The sequence below is a fragment of the Coregonus clupeaformis genome, chromosome 16 (assembly GCF_020615455.1).
Source record: "Coregonus clupeaformis isolate EN_2021a chromosome 16, ASM2061545v1, whole genome shotgun sequence".
NCBI classification, from domain to species: domain Eukaryota; kingdom Metazoa; phylum Chordata; class Actinopteri; order Salmoniformes; family Salmonidae; genus Coregonus; species Coregonus clupeaformis.
Window position 1 is genome coordinate 51,826,491 of NC_059207.1, and position 22,355 is coordinate 51,848,845.

The 22,355-nt window shown below is 42.5% G+C and overlaps 2 protein-coding genes across 3 annotated transcripts in view; both read right to left on the bottom strand.

Moving 5' to 3' along the window:
* The window catches only part of LOC121585095 (G protein-coupled receptor kinase 5), a 61,825-nt gene extending 50,071 nt beyond the window's left edge, over positions 1 to 11,754 (bottom strand). For both annotated transcript variants that reach the window (XM_041901452.2, XM_041901453.2), the window contains exon 1: positions 11,012 to 11,754. In XM_041901452.2, the coding sequence (XP_041757386.1) occupies positions 11,012 to 11,063 (52 nt within the window). In that variant the 5' untranslated portion in view covers positions 11,064 to 11,754. The remainder of the gene's footprint in view (positions 1 to 11,011) is intronic.
* Positions 11,755 to 15,209: 3,455 nt separating this feature from the next.
* LOC121584224 (U6 snRNA-associated Sm-like protein LSm1) lies at positions 15,210 to 17,002 on the bottom strand. Its single transcript, XM_041900053.2, has 4 exons — positions 16,820 to 17,002; positions 16,470 to 16,538; positions 16,107 to 16,222; positions 15,210 to 15,780 (listed from the first exon to the last, which is right to left on the bottom strand). The coding sequence occupies exons 1-4, from the start codon at positions 16,863 to 16,865 to the stop codon at positions 15,610 to 15,612; spliced, it is 402 nt and encodes a 133-aa protein (XP_041755987.1). The 5' UTR covers positions 16,866 to 17,002; the 3' UTR covers positions 15,210 to 15,609.
* Positions 17,003 to 22,355: the final 5,353 nt, after the last annotated feature.

Genomic DNA, 22,355 nt, shown 5'->3' on the forward strand with positions numbered 1-22,355 from the left:
ACATACATTTTTTTTCTTTGGCCCCCCGTGGGAATCGAACCCACAACCCTGGCGTTGTAAACGCCATGCTCTACCAACTGAGCTACAGTAACCAAAAAAGTGTTAAACACCCTTTGCCTTGATGACAGCTTTGCACACTCTTGGCATTCTCTCAACCAGCTTCATGAATGCATTTCAATTAACACGTGTGCCGTCTTAAAAAGTTAATTTGTGGAATTCCTTTCCTTCTTAATGCGTTTGAGCCAATCAGTTGTGTTGTGACAAGGTAGGGGTGGTATACAGAAGATAGCCCTATTTGGTAAAAGACCAAGTCCATATTATGGCAAGAACAGCTCAAATAAGCAAAGAGAAACGACAGTCCATCATTACTTTAAGACATGAAGGTCAGTCAATCCGGAAAATTTCAAGAACTTTGTAGAAAATAGTAAAAATAAAAATAAACCCTTGAATGAGTAGGTGTTCTAAAACTTTTGGCCGGTAGTGTATGTTGAGAACATTTGTAACTGTTAACAGTAACGGAGGTACAAGCAAAGGTCACAGATGCTCATTGCTCATTTAAATAAATAAATATTTTTGCATATTAAACTACGTACTAATATGCTGTCTTTTAGATATTTCCATGTTTTAGCAGAACGGTGAGGAATCAGCCCAGAACTACACGGGAGGATCTTGTCAATGATCTCAAGGCAGCTGGGACCATAGTCACCAAGAAAACTATTGGTAACACACTACGCCATTTCTGAGGAAATGCTTCCTAAAAATCAAGTAAACGTGACACCTAGTATTTTAACAGGAAGAAACACTGCTGCTCTCGCTGTTATACATTGAGTGTACAAAACATTAAGGACACCTGCTCTTTCCATGACAGACTGACCAGGTGAATCCAGGTGAAAGCTATGATCCCTAATTGATGTCACTTGTTAAATCCACTTCAATCAGTGTAGATGAGGGGGAAGCGACAGGTTTAATAAGGATTTTTAAGGCTTGAGACAATTGAGACATGGAATGTGTATCATTCAGAGCATGAATGAGCAAGACAAAAGATTGAAGTGGCTTTGAACGGTGTATGGTAGTAGGTGCTAAGCACACCGGTTTGTGTCAAGAACTGCAACGCTGCTGGGTTTTCCACGCTCAACTGTTTCCTGTGTGTATCAAAAATGGTCCACCACCCAAATGACATCCAGCCAACTTGACACAACTGTGGGAAGCTTTGGAGTCATCATGGGCCAGCATCCCTATGGAAAGCTTTCAACACCTTGTAGAGTCCATGCCTCGATGAATTGAGGCTGTTCGGAGGGCAAAAGGAGGTGCACCTCAATTTTAGGAAGGTGTTCCTAATGTTTTCTACACTCAGTGTATGACCCTTTCAGGGTAGTCTGATAGGTAAAACACTGACTGGGTTCACACACTTAGGCTTTCCTAATGTTCAAACTACCATTAAAGATCAACGTAAAAAAAAAAATATTTGTCTCAACACGTTTTGGAGGACTGACGGGAAAGGTCTTTGTGAGTTCAAAAGCAAAAGCGCAGCGGAACAGGACAACAAGCGAATTCATTGTGTGTTTTCATTCAAATCAACTGTTTGATGGGCGGCAGATAGCTTAGTGGTTAAGAGCGTTGTGCCAGTAACCGGAAGGTCGCTGGTTCTAATCCCCGAGCCGACTAGGTGAAAAATCTGTCGATGTGCCCTTGAGCAAGGCACTTAACCCTAATTGCTTCTGTAAGTCGCTCTGGATAAGAGCGTCTGCTAAATGACTAAAATGTAATGTAAATGTTTGTGCTTTGCCTCATTGCCACAAGAGACAGAGAACTTATGGATTGTACCTTTAATGTTTCTATGTTCAACATGTCAGCATCTCTGAAATGCTGTGGGCTGTGACTGGTAATAGGACCTGTTAGGTGATCCACAGCAGAGGTGAAATGGCTGAATGGACATTTGGATTTCACTGCATCATCCCCTCAACATCCTCCACAAAGACACGATTACTGGACACCAGGGAGAAAAGGATGGCGATTGGATGACCACAACGCAGTCAATCTGTAATCAAAACTGCATGCAACCCTTCACTTCAGCTAACACTGTAGGCTATATTCATGATATACACTGAGTATACAAAACATTAAGAACAACTGCTCTTTCCATGACAGACTGACCAGGTGACTCCAGGGAAAGGGGAGGGGCAACTCAATATTAGGAAGGTATTCCTAATGTTTGGTATACTCTGTATAATAACGATGTGACTGTTTTGTGTGCGCGTTTAGCCTTTTCTGATTCTGAATTATACTCAGGTCTTACTAGCTACTCCGTTGTTCCATAGTATTTGAGAGAGAGCAGGTGAGATAGACTTACTGGAATCTCAACTGTAACGTCATCAAATGTCCTCTTCAGCAGGCCTGAATATGTTCAAATCCATCCTCTGACCTCTTTTACAAATCCTCCTTTGGAGTGATCACTTACCTAACATAACTGAATTGGCTAAATATTACGCTTAGCCCAAACCAGTCATGTCAGATTAGTGATGATTACTTACTTCAAAAGGAAGAAGGCAGAACAGAGATATGCATTTACCAAGTACTGGAAGAGGGCCTCTCCTTCTCTCTAGTCAGCTTTGCAGAAGGAAGGGGATATTGATGGCTTTTTATTTCTCTGCTTGGCTAGGTTCACTTTATTCCAGTGATTTCGGAAGTGTGAGGACACTGGTGTAAACACTGGGAGTGGAGTGTAAACTGGGCCTTCCTGTTGTCTCTGTTACTCTGGAAAAATGTGGACAGGGAATGCGGGTCTCTCCGCTCAGCTCTGGCTGAGACACACTTGCATAAACAAACAGGAATAAACATGGTTCTCCCTTCCCCATTCTCGCTATGTCCTTGGTCTGTGACCTCTCAACCAGCCTCGGCATACAGCGTGCGTACGCACAAAGATAGGAGCGTCCCTGTACATCCCAGACTCCAAAAGACTCTCACAGGCATTCACACAACCCTTGACACTATGGGCGCTGTCAGATAACGTCCCTAGTAATTCTAACATTACCAGGCAGAATCTAAGCAACTAAGCACTCAATGGACTCAATACACAACACACTCCAATCAGCAATGAATCGTGAAAGAAAGCTTGACAGTTGATCACTTGTTATGGAGCCATCTTCACCAATATCTTATACAACAGCTCTTCACAGGGCAAATCTATGTTGATCATGTCTGCCTGGGGTGTATCAGAGCATGGTTTACACTGTGCCAACTTGCAAACCCGTATGCTGGCTCGGGTATAGAGCAGCTGGGACAACAAGAATGTCATGGGTTGTCATACCATGGGTTTGAACAGTGGCAAACCTTGACTATTGGACCTAGGCTTTCAGAGGGACCAAAAATCTACCAATACGTTGTATCACTAAAGAAAATATAGAAAAGAACAGTAAACATAGCATCACTTAATGCGCCCAACGTTATATATTCTGTAGTCGGAACCATTCTAGTGAAAGAGGAGCAATGCTTTTTGATGACATTATGAATTAAACAGGCCTGGCCGTGCTTCAGGCTGCCGCACACACAGAGACAGAACCGGCATGGACACACAGCATAAAATAATGCGACCAGCAAAACCAAAAACACACTGTTTACACAACCTATGGTAGCCTAACACCACTATCACACTATCACCAATAGTGACAACAACAGCGTCACACCGACGGTGACAGGCTCATGGTGCTGAAATGACAGCGACCGTAATACCTGTGCACTCCATGGCGCTGAAAGAGAGCCAGTTTTGGTCAAACACAGAGACACGGCTGACATACAGGCGACAGCAGTCTCACACAGCATGAAATAATTATAACGAATAAGCAGCCCATTCACTCCAGTAGGCCCCATGAAATAAAAACAATACAAAAGCACAACCATTTCATTTCGAAAATGAAATTAACAAACCAGCTATTACTTCCCATTGCAAATATATTTTATCACGTTCATCACATTAACCAGTGACCTAAAGTTGAAATGCAACAATGTTTCACAGTCATTCTTTTCAAAGAGATATCTAACAGCAAGTGAGCTGCAACAAAAAACAGATCCACACACCAGATGATAGTTTACAAATTAAGTTTGAAAGTTAATCTTGAAAAGGGTGTTGCTAATTCCACCTTGAAGTTGATAACAGCTGCTGCAGGCGCCGTGGCCATTGTCACACTACTACAACACGCTTGCATTTTCATTGTCACTCTACTACAACACAAGCTAGCTAACTTTACTAGCGTTAGCATGGGAAAACTACAGTCGTGGTCAAAAGTTTTGAGAATGACACAAATACTAATTTTCACAAAGTCTGCTGCCTCAGTTTTTATGATGGCAATTTGCATATACTCCAGAAAGTCATGAAGAGTGATCAGATGAATTGCAATTAATTGCAAAGTCCCTCTTTGCCATGAAAATGAACTTAATCCCCAAAAAACATTTCCACTGCATTTCAGCCCTGCCACTAAAGGACCAGCTGCCATCATGTCAGTGATTCTCTCGTTAACACAGGTGAGAGTGTTGACGAGGACAAGGCTGGAGATCACTCTGTCATGCTGATTGAGTTAGAATAACAGACTGGAAGCTTTAAAAAGGAGGGTGGTGCTTGAAATCATTGTTCTTCCTCTGTTAACCATGGTTACCTGCAAGGAAACACGTGCTGTCATCATTGCTTTGCACAAAAAGGGCTTCACAGGCAAGGATATTGTTGCTAGTAAGATTGCACCTAAATCAACCATTTATCGAATCATCAAGAACTTCAAGAAGAGAGGATCAATTGTTGTGAAGAAGGCGTCAGGGCGCCCAAGAAAGTCCAGCAAGCGCCAGGACCGTCTCCTAAAGTTGATTCAGCTGCGGGATCGGGGCACCACCAGTGCAGAGCTTGCTCAGGAATGGCAGCAGGCAGGTGTGAGTGCATCTGCACGCACAGTGAGGCGAAGACTTTTGAGGATGGCCTGGTGTCAAGAAGGGCAGCAAAGAAGCCACTTCTCTCCAGGAAAAACAGACTGATATTCTGCAAAAGGTACAGGGATTGGACTGCTGAGGACTAGGGTAAAGTCATTTTCTCTGATGAATCCCCTTTCCGATTGTTTGGGCCATCCGGAAAACACCTTGTCCAGAGAAGACAAGGTGAGCGCTACCATCAGTCCTGTGTCATGCCAACAGTAAAGCATCCTGAGACCATTCATGTGTGGGGTTGCTTCTCAGCCAAGGGAGTTGGCTCACTCACATTTTTGCCTAAGAACACAGCCATGAATAAAGAATGGTACCAACACATCCTCCGAGAGCAACTTCTCCCAACCATCCAAGAACAGTTTGGTGACGACCAATGCCTTTTCCAGCATGATGGAGCACCTTGCCATAAGGCAAAAGTGATAACTAAGTGGCTCGGGGAACAAAACATCAACATTTTGGGTCCATGGCCAGGAAACTCCCCAGACCTTAATCCCATTGAGAACTTGTGGTCGATCATCAAGAGGCGGGTGGACAAACAAAAACCCACAAATTCTGACAAACTCCAAGCATTGATTATGCAAGAATGGGCTGCCATCAGTCAGGATGTGGCCCAGAAGTTAATTGACAGCATGCCAGGGCGGATTGCAGACGCTTTGCATAAACTTAATGTAATTGTCAATAAAAGCCTTTGACATGGAATGCTTGTAATTATACTTCAGTATACCATAGTAACATCTGACAAAAAATATCTCATAACACCGAAGCAGCGAACTTTGTGAAGACCAATACTTGTGTCATTCTCAAAACTTTTGACCACGACTGTACTGCTTGCGCCACTGATTATTTTCTCTTGTGCTCTCAGTCATAACGTGGCTCTCCGACCCTGTTCCTGGATAGCTACCGTCCTGTAGGTTTTCACTCCAACCCTAATCTAGCGCACCTGATTCTAATCATTAGCTTGTTGATAAAGTGAATCAGGTAAATTACAACTGGGGTTGGAGTGAAAACCTACAGGAAGGTAGCTCTCTAGGAACATGGTTGGAGAGCCCTGGCCTAGACACATCACTATTTATTTTATTTTACGGTCACACCTATTGTAAATCAAAATGTGATTGGTTTATTCCACTGTCATTCCAAATTCTGCTCTAATACAGTTGAATGGCAGAGGCCTTCTATCCAGCTTCTGAAAGCCTAGCCAATGGTTAGCTGAGATATTTTTTTCTACCCAGGGACCAACAAAGAAAATCCTGATTGGATATTTTTTTTCTCTTCAGTATTAACCCTTCTCTTTCCAACAAAAACTGAAGAGATGAAATCAGAACATCATTACAATTCTTGTAAAGATGAAATATACATTTAATTAAAGAATAGACAGTACTAGTCAAAAGTTTGGACACACCTACTCATTCAAGGGTTTTTCTTTATTTTGAATATTTTCTACATTGTAGAATAATAGTGAAGACATCAAAACTATGAAATAACACACATGGAATCATGTAGTAACCAAAAAAGTGTTAAACAAATAAAAATATATTTTTGATTTTAAATTCTTCAAAGTAGCTACCCTTTGCCTTGATGACAGCTTTGCACACTATTGGCATTCTCTCAACCAGCTTCACCTGGAATGCTTTTCGAACAGTCTTGAACGAGTTCCCACATATGCTGAGCACTTGTTGGCTGCTTTTCCTTCACTTTGCGGTCCAACTCATCCCAAAGCATCTCAATTGGGTTGAAGTCGGGTGATTGTGGAGACCAGGTCATCTGATGCAGCACTCCATCACTCTCCTTATTGGTCAAATAGCCCTTACACACCCTGGAGATGTGTTGGGTCATTGTCCTGTTGAAAAACAAATGATAGTCCCACTAAGCCCAAACTGGATGGGGTAGCGTATCGCTGCAGAATGCTGTGGTAGCCATGCTGGTTAATTGTGCCTTGAATTCTAAATCAATCACAGACAGTGTCACCGGCAAAGCACCCCCACACCTCCTCCTCCATGCTTCACGGTGCGAACCACACATGCAAAGATCATCCGTTCACCTACTCTGCGTCTCACAAAGACACGGCGGTTGGAACCAAAAGTCTCAAATTTGGACTCAGACCAAAGGACAGATTTCCATTGTTCGTGTTTCTTGTCGCAAGCAAGTCTCTTCTTATTATTAGTGTCCTTTAGTAGTGATTTCTTTGCAGCAATTCGACCATGAAGGCCTGATTTACACAGTCTCCTCTGAACAGTTGATGTTGAGATGTGTCTGTTACTTGAACTCTGTGAAGCATTTATTTGGGCTGCAATTTCTGAGGCTGGTAACTCTAATTATCTTATCCTCTGCAGCAGAGGTAACTCTGGGTCTTCCTCTCCTGTGGCATGCCATGAGGACCGCTCTCATGGCGGTCCTCATGAGAGCCAGTTTCATCATAGCGCTTGATGGTTTTTGCGACTGCACTTGAAGACATTTTCAAAGTTCTTGAAATTTTACAAATGGACTGACATTCATGTCTTAAAGTAATGATGGACTGTCGTTTCTCTTTACTTATTTGAGCTGTTCTTGCCATAATATGGACTTGGTCTTTTACCAAATAGGGCTATCTTCTGTATACCACCCCTACCTTGTCACAACACAACTGATTGGCTCAAACGCATTAAGAAGGAAAGAAATTCCTTAATTTAATTGAAATGCATTCCAGGTGACTACCTCATGAAGCTAGTTGAAAGAATGCCAAGAGTGTGCAAAGAAGCATTCCGATTGAGATGGTTTGGGATGAGTTGGACCGCAGAGTGAAGGAAAAGCAGCCAACAAGTGCTCAGCATATGTGGGAACTCCTTCAAGACTGTTGGAAAAGCATTCCAGGTGAAGCTGGTTGAGAGAATGCCAAGAGTGTGCAAAGCTGTCATCAAGGCAAAGGGTAGAATCGAAAATCGAAAATTTATTTTGATTTGTTTAACACTTTTTTTTGGTTACTACATGATTCCATGTGTGTTATTTCATTGTTTTGATGTCTTCACTATTATTCTACAATGTAGAAAATAGTAAAAATAAAGAAAAACCTTGAATGAGTAGGTGTGTCCAAACTTTTGACTGGTACTGTACATATACTTTTTCCACTTTGTTACGTTCCAGCCTAATTCTAAAATGGATTAAATAACACATTTTCCTCAGCAATCTACACACAATACCCCATAATCACCAATCGAAAACAGGTTTTTAGAAATGTTTGCAAATTTATTACAAATTAAAAACAGTATTATTTACAGTATTCAGCCCTTTTGCTATGAGACTCGAAATTGAGCTCAGGTGCATCCTGTTTCCATTGATCATCCTTGAGATATTTCTACAACATCTACAACACCTACTCATTTAGTGTCTCCCGAGTGGCGCAGTGGTCTAAGGCACTGCATCGCAGTGCTAGCTGTGCCACTAGAGATCCTGGTTCGAATCCAGGCTCTGTCGCGACCGGGAGACCCATGGGGCGGCACGCAATTGGCCCAGCGTCGTCCAGGGTAGGGGAGGGAATGACCGGCAGGGATGTAGCTCAGTTGATAGAGCATGGTGTTTGCAACGCCAGGGTTGTGGGTTCGATTCCCACAGGTATGAAAAAATATATAATGTAAGTCGCTAATTATGTTGATTGGACATGACTTGGAAAGGCACACACCTGTCTATATAAGGCCCCACAGTTGACAGAGAAAAGGTTGAAGGAATTGTCTGTAGAGCTCTGAGATAGGATTGTGTCGAGGCACAGATCTGGGAAAGGGTACCAAAACATTTCTGCAGCATTGAAGGTCCCCAAGAACTCCATCATTCTTAAATGGAAAATGTTTGGAACCACCAAGACTCTTCCTATAGCTGGCCGCCCGGCCAAACTGAGCAATCGGGGGAGAAGGGCCTTGGTCAGGGAGGTGACCAAGAACCTGACTCTGACAGAGCTCTAGAGTTCCTCTGTGTAGATGGGAGAACTTTCAGCACTCCACCAATCAGGCCTTTATGGTAGAGTGGCCAGACAGAAAACACTCCTCTGTAAAAGGCACATGACAGCCCACTTGGAGTTTGCCAAAAGGCACCTAAAGATTCTCAGACCATGAGAAACTGATTAAATAAAGATTGAACTCTTTGGCCTGAATGCCAAGTGTCACGTCTGGAGGAAACCTGGCACCATCCCTATGGTGAAGCATGGTGGTGGCAGCATCATGCTGTGGGGATGTTTCTCAGTGGCAGGGACTGGGAGACTAGTCAGGATCCAGGGAAAGATGAACGGAGCAAAGTACAGAGAGCTCCTTGATGAAAACCTGCTCCAGAGTGCTCAGGACCTCAGACTGGGGTGAAGGTTCACCTTCCAACAGGACAACGACCCTAAGCACACAGCCAAGACAACACAGTGGCTTTGGGACAAGTCTCTGAATGTCCATGAGTGGCCCAGCCAGAGCTCGGACTTGAACCCGATCGAACATCTCTGGAGAGACCTGAAAATAACTGCAGCAACGCTCCCCATCCAACCTGACAGAGCTTGAGAGGATCTGCAGAGACGAATGGGAGAAACTTCCCAAATTCAGGTGTCCCAAGCTTGTAGCATCATACCCAAGAAGACTCGATGCTGTAATCACTGCCAAAGGTGCTTCAATAAAGTACTGAGTAAAGGGTCTGAATACTTATGTAAATGTGATATTTTAGTTTTTCATTTTTAATAAATTAGCAAACATTTCTAAAAACCTGTTTTTGCTTTGTCATTATAGGGTATTGTGTGTAGATTGATTAGGGGTAAAAAATTATTGAATCAATTTTAGAATAAGGCTGTATGTAACGTAACAAAATGTGGAAAAAGTCAGGTGGTCTGAATACTTTCCAAAAGGCACTGTATTTATATAAATTTTTATAAATCCTTAGGCCTTCACTGAAGGCCCTCACGGTTCCCCACTGGGTTTGAATCTTCTTGGATCACCTGAGGACTGGTTGCCAAATACTCTACCTATGCTATAGAGATTGTTTGATGGTGTGATTTTCTTTGGAATCATCTGTGATCTAGTGTTTCTTTACACAGTAATAAGATGGTTTCAAGCAGCATTTCAAAACAACAAAGGACCCTTGTACAGAAGTGGTACACTGACTGCAAACATTAGTCTCTGTCTGTGACCCAATGCAGCCCAAAGAACCCATAGCCACATTACACCACGCACAACAGTGTGTGTTTCTCTGAGTAAGAGCAACACAGCCTTCTCAGTTTCTGTAATATTTATTCAGATAGACGGAAGCTTGCAGCATTAACACGACATAGGAGCCAAAACATTCTCATTAGTAACCTAAGGCAGTGTCATTAATTTCAGCAGTTCGGATCAGTGTTTGAGTTTAAAGTGAAGGTATAGGCGTATGTGTTTGTGCAAGGAGAATTACTAAAATATCAAAGAATGTCAACAACAAAGCAGCCCGTCTCTGAATCTGTCCACCTGCTGAACACGTGCAAACAGTCGGTAAAGATGAAATTGACAGAACCTAAGTGTCCAATCGCAGGGTTATTTGGGGTCTCGAAGTTGAACTGGCTGCATTTTGCAGCACGGAGACCATGGCCACTTCGATTCAGATCACGTCATTTTTCATTATAAATATGCCAACTGAAGCAAATGATCATCAGATCAGTTTGACCCCAGTTCTAGCAATGCTGAATTGTTAGTTTCATCGCTGCTCAATAGTCTAATCATAAATCACGCAGTCACCAATTTGATTTAGATTTTTTGTTACATTTGGAGGACCTTTGCCCACACCGTAACGTAAGAGCTGTCAAACTGATATTAGGCCTGAACATACATAGGCTGTGGAAATCAATGGAGATAAGGAGAGATAATGGACGGTTTTAAAAGCCTAGTATAACCAATAAAACATGTTGTTTGATATTGATGATGTATGGTATAGGCTTGATTGAAGAGCATAGCATCTGTATAAATATCATGTTCTGAGCCAGTTTAGATTACATCACTGTAGCATTCACCACAAAATGGAATTCGAAATCACTTCTATGCGTAGAAATTGTCCAGTAATTGTATTAGGCTGTTTGAAGACCTACCTTCTCTTGCTTTTAGCAGTACCGTATTGGCCACAATATTCTCCAGTTCCATCTAAAATCCTTTGATATTAGCTGAATAGATAAAAAATTTAAAAACAAGTCGACAGCAACACCTCGCTCTTCACGGATGAATTGCCGTTCGTTTTATTCCAAATCCGAATAAAATGTATAAATTTCAAACTCGTTCACGGTCTATACACAGGCTATAGGAGAAATCCTTGTAAAATTAACTAGGCATGGTTCATATCGTGGGCTCCGAATCCAGCGTTGGGAGGGCATTTCCATTCCAATTCCGAAGACCGTTGTGTTTCGTGCGTAATTTGGCGCGGAATCCCATCAAAGGATAGATCACGGTTGAGCTATCAATACAGCCAGAGACCACCGCAAGACCTACATCATTTAGTAACGCATTCCTAACAGCGGCTGAAGCACAGCACAGTAGCACTGGGGGGAGTTGGTGAAGTGTACTAGAACATCAACGTGCTCCCCCTCTCGGTGCATAGGCCTAATCAAAAAATGGGCTTGGTTTTTTTCTCTTGGTTTGGCCATCAATATCCCCCACGTTTGGCGAAGCTCCAAGCTGTTTCCCCCGTGTGTCTGGTCAAGATTTCGGTTACATTTGGATATCGTGCAGGGGGCTAAACGCACAGCCAATGGAAGTTGAGTGATTTGTAGTAGGGGTTCGCTAATCTTCATCCACCAAATTGGTTCCAATATTCAGTTCCACCGCCCGTGGCACACACATCCAGTCGGAAGGGGCGTATTGGGATCTGGCCAATGACGTATGTATGTTGATAGAGGATTGGTTTCCACTAACTTCTATATCCACAAAGTCAGATTCCACAGCCACAAAGTCAAATTTGCTTTAAAAAAATGCTTTTTGGTCTTCATTTAAGGTTAGGGTTAGGCATAAGGTTAGCAGTGTGGATAATGCTGATTCAAAATCACATTTTAAGAAGAGAAATTGTAGAAATGCGCAGGGTTTATTACTTTGTGGTTATAGACACTGATTATCCATTATATTGACCAGATACTCAAGTGGCTGCTCTAACAACGTGGCCCCGTGTAGCTCAGTTGGTAGAGCATGGCGCTTGCAACGCCAGGGTTGTGGGTTCTATTCCCACAGGGGGCCAGTATGAAAAAATGTATGCACTAACTGTAAATCGCTCTGGATAAGAGCGTCTGCTAAATGACTAAAATGTAACAATGGAAATACATTTCTTTAAAAATGGAAGGCAGTCGGGAGGAGTCAAGATCAGGTGGGACCATTCTAGCCAATGAGAGGGCAGATACCGGCTGAACAACAGGAATAACTCCGATATATAGCGTTTTTATTTTAAAAGTTGCCCGGATGTCACGTTCTACGTATATCAGGACACTCATAACAACCTACGCATTACGAAACTTCTATTCGATCAATTAAGCCACACGTAGCATATAAGCAATTACATTTTTTGTTGACCAAATTCAATATTCTCTCATTGACCTCCATACAAAAACTCCTCGCTTGATTAGGAAAGGGAAAAAACGCCACCTGCTGGAGAAGACAGATTTTGGGCCCTGTTTTCCCTCTCTCTTCGCCTATTCCTCTCTGGTATAGACGGTACTACCATAGAGTATGCGTGTCTGGCTGTCATAGACATCTGATAACAGAACATTCTTGCCATCCCCTCTCAATGCAATGCCAAGCGGTATCACTGAAGATGAAAGACCTTCGTTCAAATGCTGTTTTTCATCTGACATGGTTTGGATAGCCTAAGAACTGCGGTGCATTTATTTCATTGACATAATTATGAAAAACTGATGAAATACAAAATCGTATGCTCTCAATATCTCATAGGCCTACCAGTAGACTATATGTATACCATTGGTGATGCTCTGCCTGTCTACAATAGGTTAATATACACTGAACAAAAATATAAATGCAACATGCAACAATTTCTAAGATTTTACTGAATTACAGTTCATATATGGAAATCAGTCAATTGAAATACATGAATTAGGCCCCAAATCTATGGATTTCACATGACTGGGAATACAGATCTGCATCTGTTGGTCACAGATACCTTTACAAAAAAGTAAGGGCATGGATCAGAAAACCAGTCAATATCTGGTGTGACCACCATTTGCCTCATACAACGCAACATAGAGTTGATCAGGCTGTTGATTGTGGCTTGTGGAATGTTGTCCCACTCCTCTTCAATGGCTGTGCGAAGTTGCTGGATATTGGCAGGAACTGGAACAAGCTGTTGTACACTTCGATCCAGAGCATCCAAAACATGCTCAATGGGTGACATTTATGGTGAGTATGCAGACCATGGAAGAACTGGGACATTTTCAGCTTCCAGGAATTGTGTACGGCCCCTTGCGACATGGGGCCGTGCATTATCATGCTGAAACATGAGGTGCTGGCGGCAGATGAATGGCACAACAATGGGCCTCAGGATCTCGTCACGGTGCATTCAAATTGCCATCCATAAAATGCAATTGTGTTTGTTGTCCATAGCTTATGCCTGCCCATACCATAACCCCACCATGGGGCAGTCTGTTCACAACGTTGACATCAGCAAACCGCTCTCCCACACGACGCCATACACGCTGTTTGCCATCTGCCCAGTACAGTTGAAACCGGGATTCATCCATGAAGAGCACACTTCTCCAGTGTGCCAGTGGCCATTGAAGGTGAGCATTTGCCCACTGAAGTCAGTTACAAAGCCGAACTGCAGTCAGGTCAAGACCCTGGTGAGGACGACGTGCACGCAGATGAGCTTCCCTGAGACGGTTTCTAACAGTTTGTGCAGAAATTCTTGGGTTGCACAAACACACAGTTTCATCAGCTGTCCCGGTGGCTGGTTTCAGGCGATCCCGCAGATGAAGAAGCCGGATGTTGAGGTCCTGGGCTGGCATGGTTACACGTGGTCTGCGGTTGTGAGGCTGGTTGGACGTACTGCCAAATTCTATAAAACGACATTGGAGGTGTCTTATGGTAGAGAAATGAACATTAAATTATCTGCCAACAGCTCTGGTGGACATTCCTGCAGTCAGCATGCCAATTGCACGCTCCCTCAAAACTTGAGACATCTGTGGCATTGTGTTGTGACAAAATTGCACATTTTAGAGTGACCTTTTATTGTTCACAGCACAAGGTGCACCTGTGTAATGAGCATGCTGTTTAATCAGCTTCTTGATATGCCACACCTGTCAGGTGGATGGACTATCTTGGCAATGAAGAAATTCTCACTAACAGGGATGTAAACAAATTTGTGCACAACATTTCAGAGAAATAAGCTTTTTGTGAGTATGGAACATTTCTTGGATCTTTTATTTCAGCTCATGAAACATGGGACCAACACTTTACATGTTGCGTTTATATTTTTGTTCAGTGTAGTTATTAGTTATGTTGGGAATTTGGCTCCATCACATGGGACACTGGGGGGAGTGTTTGTATTACTTCCACACCTTTTCCCCTTCCATTCATTACTGGAGAAACTATTGAGCAATATGGTATAAAAAACTAAAACATCAGTTGGCCTATTAACACAGAAAGGAGACAAATATGATCCAAATTCAGTCAATGTGCCACATGCTTGAAAGTTCTCTGCAGTCGGTGGCCATCTATCACCAACTTTGAATGTTTATTGCATTAGGCCATGGCCACATTGCGATTTTGTGTCTGAAAATTCCAGGAGGAAGCAATTATTTTTCAATAGGAGTCTTCTGTTGCTGGATGAATGACAGAGTTCCTGACAAAAATAACAAATTGTCCATATTGTTATGTACGCAACTAGTCTTAACACGTCCGAAAAAAAGTGGAGATGAGTTGTACTTTTGATGGACAAAAATGGACAATGATGTATGTCATATGATTTCATCCGTGTTCGTGTCTCAGTTTGCCCGTACCCTTTACATATCAACTGCACCATGTAGCCATGGCCTGCATTGTGGGCGGCTCTTTGTCAATTAATTAGGGTGTTTTTGGTTGACCCACAACAATATGTCCACACAATGTCAGTTGAACCTTGATTGTGGAAACCTTAAACAGTCTACTTTCATATCACCCCCAAGTACAAAAGCAACCCTTACTGTTTGTACACTGTTTTACCACAGACTCACCTGAAGAGGTTTACTGTGGCACAGCTTGCACCTGAACTATGACACTTCCAGAACCAATTTAATTTCTACAAAGTGGACTTCAGTATTAAAATAAAACACACTTTATTGGAAAACAAATCTTACCATTACAGTTATGGTCCGTTTACACAAACATAAAGAGTCCATCATTATGTACTATTGACAAAGTTTTAAGTGCTGTGGTATGAAAATCGTATTCAATTGATTTATCGCATCAAATGTAGTCTTGCAGACAATCTAGTGTGTGTGGTCTACCCTCAATTCCTGCATTACGCCAGCCATCAAAGATAACAAAAATGCATCACTTAAATCATTGCTTGCTTTCTAACCAATGAGCCATTATCAAAATGAAATCAGTACAGTATTTAGTGTGACGCTGCGTCATCTACAAAACACACATTCTTCTCCCCATCTCCAAAATAACTGGGGAGTCTAGTATAACAGAGGAAAATAGAACAGAAGTGCCTTCAGTATTCATCAAGATTATCTGCCTTGGGGATGGATAGGCCTCTGTCCTTCAGTGCGGTCACCTTGGCTTTCTCTGTCTCCTGCTTGGCTTGCTGTTGCAATCGCTGCTCCTCTAGGATCTCCTCTATAGAAACCTGCTGCAAGACTGTGTCACATGGCTTATCCATGTCCTAAAGAGGGGAACACCATATTAAACATACTGTAAACCTACATGTCACGCATATCCTGCTGGAGAACAATCGCAGTGGCACACACTTGTAAACCCCAGCAACTGATTATCATCAACTGTGTGTGAACCACGCTAAGTAGGTGACAACTAAAGTTTCAGGCAAAATTAATCATGTGAGCATATTGGAAAACTGCTATACACTCAAGTAACGTGTCTAATCAACAGGCTACTTGAACACAAACACATTACTATGTGTAGACCTACTCTACGAGGAAGGCTAAACAATTACTGATAAAGAACAAGAGGGTGGCATGGATGAACACTTACTATTTCACCAAGCAAAACAACATTCTCTCCTCTCACAATGAAGATTCCTCTGGGGATGTCCCCAAACTTCTTGCCCACATGGATGCGCTCGACTGTTTGATGGAAAACTAGGTTGGCTGAAAGAGAGGTTAAGAGATAGTGAAGTTGATATAATTTCCCCTTTGATTGCCTGAATGTAGCTACTTTTGAATATGTTACATTATTTCAAGGCTTACATAGTAGGTAGCTTAGTAAACTCAACTCCATCTCAATGTATGGAAGATATCCATAGTACAGGGATCTAAACTTGAGCTAACTTAGTATGCCAAGTGGGCTAGTGTGTTTAAACTACTATATGATTATTAGGTGGTTTATTTGCCATACCAAACTGGTCAATGCTTCTAAGAAACCCAATTAGCGTTCTTCCATCACGAAGAAGTACAAGATGTTTTTCTGCAAGAGAAAAATGAATGTTTATAGTTCAGCCACAGCAAACGGATACAAAGTAGCCAATCGTTGTCCCCAACACTGAGTTCAGGATACAATGTTGCAAGGTCGCCCCGTGACGATTGACGACTGAATAATAAATAGTTACAAGAAGGGATTTATAATAACGGTAACTGTATCTGCTAATCATGATCATCATCAATGTTTTCCGAACGTTGGAAACAGTGCGGACTTGCTCACACACACTGCTGCCTCAACTCATCCTAACATTCTCTATCCCTACTTACTGTCTATATCGTCGATGAGACTCGCGGTCCCTGGCATGTAGTTCATTGTGATCGTGTATAAGTATCTCTGTGGTTTAATTGTAGCTAATCGCTGTGTATAAAATGTATTAAGCCATGAATCGTTCAAAATAAGATCAGCGTCATACGCGTCTCTTCAGCAACACTAAAAAAGCACTTCCGGGTCACAGAATTCCGGACATGTTCAAAATAAAAGTCCACCACTTAGTAGTAGAAAAGTGTCAACAACCGTTATTCTCTCTACAGGAAGCGCAATTGCAGTAATGCACGCCCAGAGAAAGACTTCCTGTAAAATGTTAACCCTTTAAGCGCTGATGGCAAGGAACATTAGAATTGTTATTTTTCTATTTATTCCAATGATCTAAGAAAGATACACTACATGGCCAAAAGTATGTGGACACCTGCTCGTCGAACATCTCACTAATGGGCACTAATATGGAGTTGGTCCCCCCTTTGCTGCTATAATAGCCTCCACTCTTCTGGGAAGGCTTTCCACTAGATGTTGGAACATTGCTGCGAGGACTTGCATTCGTGAGGTCGGGCACAGATGTTGGGCGATTAGGCCTGGCTCGCAGTCAGCGTTCCAATTCATCCCAAAGGTGTTCGATGGGGTTGAGGTCAGGGCTCTGTGCAGGCCAGTCAAATTCTTCCACACCAATCTCAACAAACCATTTCTTTACGGACCTCGCTTTGTGCACGGGGGCATTGTCATGCTGAAACAGAAAACGGCCTTCCCCAAACTGTTGCCACAAAGTTGGAAGCACAGAATCGTCTAGAATGTCATTGTATGCTGTAGCATTAAGATTTCCTTCACTGAAACTAAGGGGCCTAGCCCGAACCATGAAAAACAGCCCCAGACCATTATTTCTACTCCACCAAACTTTACAATTGGCACTATGCATTGGGGCAGGTAGCATTCTCCTGGCATCTGTCAAACCCAGATTCATCCGTCGGACTGCCAGATAGGTGAAGCTCCCGACGATTCATGAAGCTCCCGACTAACAGTTATTGGAACTCCTCTGGAAGGACAGATGTTTCTACGCGCATTAGCACTCTGCGGTCCCATTCTGTGAGCTTGTGTGGCCTACCACGTCACGGCTGAGCCGTTGTTGCTCCTAGACGTTTCCACTTAAAAATAACAACACTGACAGTTGACCGGGGAAGCTCTAGCAGGACAGAAATGTGACGAACTGACTTGTTGGAAAGGTGGCATCCTATGACTGTGCCATGTTGAAAGTCACTGAGCTCTTCAGTAAGGCCATTCTACTGCCAATGTTTGTCTATGGAGATTGCATGGCTGTTTGCTCGATTTTATACACCTGTCAGCAACGGTTGTGGCGGAAATAGCCGAATCCACTAATTTGAAGGGGTGTCCACATACTTTTGTATATATAGTGTATAATATTTATTCCATCAGACCATGTTCTTTGAATTTTGATTGAGTGACAATTAAGGCAAATCTAAGTTTAAGTTACAGATTTAGATTTAGGACATTGCATGTTTCTAATAATGTAATACTTTTAAATGAGCAGGCCTTTAATTTTCAAGACAAAAAAGATTAGACCCTGCAAACAACTACCACGAATTGTATAGATTTATAACGCCGCTTGGTGAAACGCAGACCCGGTGGCGAGCGTGGTGAAACTGAAAAGACATTATCTGTCCTTTTGAAGCAGAGTCTTTACCTGTTAGGATATGTCAGTTATCCAGTTATCCAGTGAGAGCTTTTGTGCCGAACCCACTATAGTGTTTCAGATGCTAAGCTTATGGTCATGTTGCAGCAGTGTATAGGAGGGAGATTCCGAGATGTGAAAAGTGTGCAGGAGGACATGGGTCAAAGCAATGTGTAGTATCGGTGGAATATTTTTTGCTACTGTCACTTGTCGGCTACCACCCAGTTACTCATACCTGCACCTTAGAGGCTGCTGCCATATCTACATAGACATGGAACACTGGTCATTTTAATAATTTTTGCATACTGTCTTATTGATTTCATGTGTACAGTTGTGGTCAAAAGTTTTGAGAATGACACAAATACTAATTTTCACAAAGTCTGCTGCCTCAGTTTTGATGATGGCAATTTGCATATAATCCAGAATGTCATAAAGAGTGATCAGATGAATTGCAATTAAATTGCAACGTCCCTCTTTGCCATGAAAATGAACTTAACCCCCCAAAAACATTTCCACTGCATTTCAGGCCTGCCACAAAAGGACCAGCTGCCATCATGTCAGTGATTCTCTCGTTAACACAGGTGAGAGTGTTGACGAGGACAAGGCTGGAGATCACTCTGTCATGCTGATTTAGGTAGAATAACAGACTGGAAGCTTTAAAAAGGAGGGTGGTGCTTGAAATCATTGTTCTTCCTCTGTTAACCATGGTTACCTGCAAGGAAACACGTGCCGTCATCATTGCTTTGCACAAAAAGGGCTTCACAGGCAAGGATATTGCTGCTAGTAAGATTGCACCTAAATCAACCATTTATCGGCTCATCAAGAACTTCAAGGAGAGAGGTTCAATTGTTGTGAAGAAGGCATCAGGGCGCCCAAGAAAGTCCAGCAAGCGCCAGGACCGTCTCCTAAAGTTGATTCAGCTGCGGGATCGGGGCACCACCAGTGCAGAGCTTGCTCAGGAATGGCAGCAGGCAGGTGTGTGTGCATCTTTTGAGGATGGCCTGGTGTCAAGAAGGGCAGCAAAGAAGCCACTTCTCTCCAGGAAAAACATCAAGGACAGACTGATATTCTGCAAAAGGTACAGGGATTGGACTGCTGAGGACTAGGGTAAAGTCATTTTCTCTGATGAATCCCCTTTCCGATTGTTTGGGGCATCCGGAAAACACCTTGTCCGGAGAAGACAAGGTGAGCGCTACCATCAGTCCTGTGTCATGCCAACAGTAAAGCATCCTGAGACCATTCATGTGTGGGGTTGCTTCTCAGCCAAGGGAGTGGGCTCACTCACAATTTTGCCTAAGAACACAGCCATGAATAAAGAAAGGTACCAACACATCCTCCGAGGCTACTTCTCCCAACCATCCAAGAACAGTTTGGTGACGACCAATGCCTTTTCCAGCATGATGGAGCACCTTGCCATAAGTCAAAAGTGATAACTAAGTGGCTCGGGGAACAAAACTTAGAAATGTTGGGTCCATGGCCAGGAAACTCCCCAGATCTTAATCCCATTGAAAACTTGTGGTCGATCCTCAAGAGGCGGGTGGACAAACAAAAACCCAGAAATTCATCCCCCTTGGTGTTTTTCCTATTTTGTTGAATTACAACCTATAATTTAAATAGAATTTTATTTGGATTTCATGTAATGGACATGCACAAAACAGTCCAAATTTGTGAAGTGAAATGAAAAAAATAACTTGTTTCAAAAAATTCTAACAAATAAATAAGGGAAAAGTGGTGCGTGCATATGTATCCATCACCTTTGCTATGAAGCCACTAAATAAGATCTGGTTGTCACGTGAATTTCTATCTCTAATTCAACCTAAGCTCGAATCATTACCAGAGGTTGTAAAGCTCTGGTTTTAATCATCAATGATTCAAGGTCCACAATCCACAAGTAATTATCGGTATATTTATTAATGGAGAGCGCTCTGGCGCTAAAAACACATACATACTGTTTTTATACTTCTTGACAAACAAAGGCACTATGCTCCTCCCACCTTTAGGTGGCTTTCTTAAACAGTTCCCGCCTCCTCCTTTACCCTTGAATGTTTAGTACCCCCTCTGTTAGTGGGTTGACACTACATGATAATTCTAACATTTATACTGTATTTGGGGTAAAATCCTTTAGTCATTATTCTTAAAATCCAAATTAATCTAACAATCCACCCCTTTGACTAAATATTCCCACATTCAGGATAAATGTATTTTACAAGCATGATTAATCTCAGAGATCACATCAGAACTAATAAACATTTAATCCAATTGCGGTCTTTCAGGGTCCAAATCCTCGTCATCCACCAAGCCTGGAGGATCGTTTTTCACATTCCCCTGGTCAGAGTCCGGAGTCAGTCCATCTCTCATCATTGTTTAGATACTGCATTTCACCAACGCCTGACTCACCAATCCTCGGACACAGGGAACAAGACAACAACCACATAATACAAGAATACCCATACAAACACTGATCGCTCCTAAGATGGTGGCTGCTAGGGTTTTCCATTTACCAAATATTTCATCAAACCACCCTATCCACAATGTACTAACTTCTGAGTTCAGTTCATCCATCACTTAGTGCAGTTAATTCTGTAAGAGCTCTGGTGACTGTCCCATCCAGTGTGGTGTTGTTAGGGATAAATGTGCAACAATGGCTTATCTTTCTATAGACACCGGCCCTTTCTGCCTGATCTAGAACCAACCTCTACTAAGTTATGAGCGGGATGGCAGATAATCACTCAGAGATCCCCTTTACTGCATCTCTAGTCTGGTCAATAAATCGTTGTTGGTTGTAATAGATATAATTTATCCAATCCATATTTTTGTTTGTCACCCACCAGAAAAATGTTGTAGTAAAACTCTCCCATATTTGATTTATAGCTTTGTATTTGTCTGGAACACCCCTGGGGATGCCTATACCATCTATCCAAATTGGGCTATTTCCTTCCTGACTTATTTCTTTTTCTCCTAATTATTCTTCCTTATCTAAATCAGTCACATTAATTATCTCCTTACAGCCATCAAAATCACCCAAGTTACGGGTGCCATTTCTATGTCTGTAACACTGGTATTCGCCAGGAGTTAAAGTGAATCTAGGTGGGCTGGCCCAGTATGTCAATTTTGCCAGCCCAATCCCTGTGCAATTTGGCTCTTTTTGATTGGACCCCAGGTCCAATACACAGGGAAACATTGCCTTTGGCATTGGGGCGGTCAACATTGTTGGTCGCCCAATGGAGCATGCATAACAATTGGTCTCCCCCAAGGCCCTAGCGGTGTATTTCATCCACTTTAACCAGAGATTCTCATCAGGGACCCCCTCCACTTCCCCATTGTTCCATTCTTGGAGGAGAAAATCTTTCATAGTGGACGGGTTAGTTGAATTGACTCCGTCATCCCTTGACTGATTTACTTGGTCTATTGCTGTTAGTGGATTAATGACAGTACCTGCTCCCTCTATATCTTTTGACTCCATCAAATATAATCTTAGACAAGTATCCCGTCCGTATACGTCCGCGCAAGCCCAGTAAGTTCTTTTCATGTCCTCTTTAGTGACTTTTACTATTGTTACTACCATTTCCGTGGGGATGTCGTTATACCTTCTTATCCTCCATCTGGACGTCCAGCCCCCCCGTCTCATATCTCCGTCCCCCAGTATGTCTAAATACCTGAGCCCAGGAACAATCTGCCGAGGGAGCTGAACATAAATACAACGGGATCTTATAATCCCATGTTGCTTGCTTATCCGCTCGGATAAAATCCCTAATCCTAATTTTGAATCTTACTCCCCACCCCTCTCTGACTCCTATTTTGTAGATCACTCGCCCTTGACGGTCAGTATGTCGGGTCGCTTTCCC

Bases quoted from the DNA above. Each gene is read 5' to 3' on its own strand.
- LOC121584224 (XM_041900053.2), bottom strand. From the start codon at position 16,865: ATGAACTACATGCCAGGGACCGCGAGTCTCATCGACGATATAGACA. The intron at 16,539-16,819 runs GTAAGTAGGGAT...TTTCTCTTGCAG, and splicing joins TCTCATCGACGATATAGACA to AAAAACATCTTGTACTTCTT. The intron at 15,781-16,106 runs GTAAGTGTTCAT...TCCCCTCTTTAG, and splicing joins TTGTTTTGCTTGGTGAAATA to GACATGGATAAGCCATGTGA.